Genomic DNA, 3550 nt, shown 5'->3' on the forward strand with positions numbered 1-3550 from the left:
ATATATATATACACACATATACACACACACACACATATTTTTATTTTAAGGTGGATTAATTATTGCAAATACTCTTATTTCTAACAGCGTACCAATGAAATATCTTTCAAAAAGAGTAACAAACCTGTTCTCCATGCAGAGTGCATCTATGTCTAAAATGCGTATCTCATCGTTGCCCAAAATGTGGTTCACTTCCACATTAAGACGGTGAGCTTTCTGCTGAAACACGTCGCGCTCTGCTCGTACGTCCTGAAGCTCGTCTGTGAGCGACTTAACACTGTGCTCCAGTACCTCGTTCTACAAAACACAAAACACACTATGTAAGTACAGACACTTGGATTAATGCTATGGATAGAATACTTCATCCACTCATATTTTTTGACTAATTGAAGAAAAGAAATCACAGTAGTATCATGTTTAACTCTTGTCTCCAGAAAAAACACTTTTACGCGATATTTGGCACACATCATTATATTCTTGTGATTTATCACAGCAATAAATCTGTCATAGATATATAAAGTTGTGCACTTGTGCCTCTGAGAGAGCCTCCGTTACTTGCATAGTGTCTGTTCAGAAGAAATGTGAGGATCAGCTGCTCTTCTTTCCAATTACTTAATTCATTTTTCAATGATTTTGTAGGTTTACTACTTCTTTTTTTGCAATGACTGCTTTAAATACTTTTAGGACATTTTCCTCATTATACTTACACATTCTTTTACTTCAGTCAATCCAGAACTTTTATTTGAGTATTTTTACAGCATGGTATTAGTACTTTCTGTAGGCCTATATGTTGATGGGATGCTGTCAACTAGAAGCCATTAAATGAAAGTCACCTGAATTTTTAAAAACAAAAGAGAGAAAGCAGCAGACAGTCAGCCCCTTGTTCTCACCTGCTTTCCGGCTCTTTCCAACTGTTTGACCAGATCCTCTCGTTCATGGGCAGGGAAGTGTCGAGCGCCAACCTCCTCGTCTCCCAGCCTCTGTTTGGTAATGGTCATTCGTAAAAGCTGTTGCAAAGGAGACACACAGTCACATGTTCTGCACAGTTTTACAACATGTGATTCTGCTTTATTTCATCTGATAAACGTATTTTGTTGCATTAAAATAAACTTGTACGTTACTCAATTGTATGTTAATTTCATGACCACCAAATGTTAATAATAATAATAATAATAATAATAATAATAGGTAATTATCATTTTGGAGATATATTCAAGAAACACAAAGATGAATAAACATACATTATAACCTAATGTATTGCAACTTTCAGCGTAGCTCACAGCATGTCATGGTACCTTGTTATCACCTTGAGCTTCCACCAGTCGTTGTTTTAGCTCCTTCGTCTCCTCAGAAAGTTGAATGCTTTTTTCTCTGGAGTCTCTCAGTAGCTGAGCTAAATTCACCTGAAGAAGACATGAACATACATGATTGACATTTAAAGCTATACAAAATCAGATTTGTTTGTAAATATTCCCTCATTCCCTAACCTGAAATGATAAAAGGGGGCAGCAGTGGTGAAGAGCATCCCAATCACCCTGGTACATGTGTCCTTCTTGCTCAAATAAGATGATAGGGTTGTTATAAACACTGGCTGCAATCAGTGATCCAATAAATAATGTGGGTATGTAGTACTAAACTGTGTACAAAGCAGAGGTGGTCCACCTGGAGACAGCTGGGTTAAATGCTGTGATTATTTTCCCCATTGAATGTTTTAACTTACAACTTAAAAGACCAGCCTCCATAAACACACACACACATACTGTGTGCACATAAGTGAAATCTGGGTATTAAAATATACTTACTTCAAGTCATTTGCAGTCTAAGCTGCAAAATGCAGTATTAAGGAGGCCCTTTTAACATTGTATTTACCACTTTATGAATTTTTGTAAGACAGCACTGCACAAAGAGCATCTGCAGGTTAACATCACTTACTTGATTTCTTTTCTCAGGAGGCAGAGAGGGATCTCCATCCTATTGGTTGTAAAAACAACAAGGGAAAATGCAACATCTCCAACATGTAATAGTAATAGTACATTTTTGTTCTCAATTTGTCTGCTTATTGTAAAGCTCATGATGCATCTTTCCGACTGCACTAGTTCTACTTACAATGAGTTCTCTGTACTTCTTTTTGAGTCCTTGGTGTCGCTCACGCAGCTGGTTGGCCATCAGTTTGTACTGATCCCTCTCCTGCTGGCAGGTGTCCAGCTCCTTTGACAGAATCAGAAGAGCTTCTGTCTTACTCTCCAACTTCTGCTTACAAATGAGGAACTGCTTGTGAGAACAAATGTTTCACAAGAGAGAGAAAAAGTTAAAGGCAGTGTTATGTGAAAATTGAATACTGGTTCTATCATGACATCTGTTAAGGTAGGGAAATCACCTTTTTAGGAGCCTTGCAAATATTTAATATTTTCATTACTGATTATTCTATCAGTTACATTTTTGATTACAATTGTCTATTAAATGTCGGAACATAGTGAAAAATTCCCAACACAATTTCCCAGATCCTGAATATATTCTATTTGCAATCATATTAAACAGAGAGAAGCAGCAGATCTTCACATTTCAGAAATGAAACACATGAATGTTTGGCATTTATCAGGGCTGTCCTGATAGAACAGTAATTTCAGTCATGAGTGGCTATTATTTGCTTTTACTACATTATAATGGGTCTGTGTAAAACATTCGACATGAGAGTGATCATACAATCATCAAGAGCTGTCATTTAAATCTATTAATTGTGACAGTATAGTCTGATAACCAGTAAGAAGCCAATGCATCTGCAGTCAGGTGCATATAGTTTTACTGTAGGCTTCATCTCATCATCTCTGTGGGCTCTGCAAGTGCAAATATCTAGCCTACTTCCTTATCCACATAGGCTGAGAGAAACCAAAGCAGCGTAATCCTCTTTACTCTGTTTTATAAACAACATCTTTACCTATATGTGGCTGCTAACAGGAGGTGACACACAGCATTTAAAGAGTGTGAAACGTCACCGATTTGCCGCGAATGGCATAGTTTGTGGATCGAGAGTGTGCACCGTATTCACGCTTTTCTCTCTCTGCGTCTTTCGAGTCGTCTCACCTCGTTGGCCAGCGCCTGCCAGTCGCTCTCGCTCCTCCGGGACGGATCCATCTCTCCGCTCGGCAGGAAAACAAAATATGAATAATGACGCAAGAATGTTTTCAATCACGTATCACCATGTTGTGATTAGATTTAGAGAACATTTGCATCATCAACACGGATTAGCTGATCGAGGAACACACGAGCTGCATCACTTCCGTCCCCCCCCCCTGACGTCAGAGAAGCATCACGACGAATTTGGCAACCCCATGTAAAATTGCGACGTATCTATGTCATGGATGTATGGAGACCCAAATTATGAATGTGATCATATCGTGATTAGTCATATACATTTAGGATGTTATCTGCTTATCTGAAGTTCCCAAGGTCATTCACCAATCTGTTTGACCTGCCATACTAAAACAACATGCAGGATAAAATAACGTCTATATATATATATATATATATATATATATATATATATATATAT

The 3550-nt window shown here is 37.9% G+C and overlaps 1 protein-coding gene across 3 annotated transcripts in view; it reads right to left on the reverse strand.

Annotated features, from left to right (window-relative positions):
• The window catches only part of LOC116699219 (coiled-coil domain-containing protein 149), an 8323-nt gene extending 5010 nt beyond the window's left edge, over window positions 1–3313 (reverse strand). For 2 of the 3 annotated variants that reach the window (XM_032531720.1, XM_032531734.1), the window contains exons 1-6: window positions 3082–3313; window positions 2107–2268; window positions 1933–1971; window positions 1296–1403; window positions 891–1007; window positions 125–297 (exon numbers count right to left, since the gene is read on the reverse strand). In XM_032531720.1, the coding sequence (XP_032387611.1) occupies window positions 125–297; window positions 891–1007; window positions 1296–1403; window positions 1933–1971; window positions 2107–2268; window positions 3082–3132 (650 nt within the window). In that variant the 5' untranslated portion in view covers window positions 3133–3313. The remainder of the gene's footprint in view (window positions 1–124; window positions 298–890; window positions 1008–1295; window positions 1404–1932; window positions 1972–2106; window positions 2269–3081) is intronic. The other variant, XM_032531729.1, reaches the window with a different exon arrangement.
• Window positions 3314–3550: the final 237 nt, after the last annotated feature.

This window comes from Etheostoma spectabile, chromosome 2 (assembly GCF_008692095.1).
Source record: "Etheostoma spectabile isolate EspeVRDwgs_2016 chromosome 2, UIUC_Espe_1.0, whole genome shotgun sequence".
Classification (NCBI taxonomy): domain Eukaryota; kingdom Metazoa; phylum Chordata; class Actinopteri; order Perciformes; family Percidae; genus Etheostoma; species Etheostoma spectabile.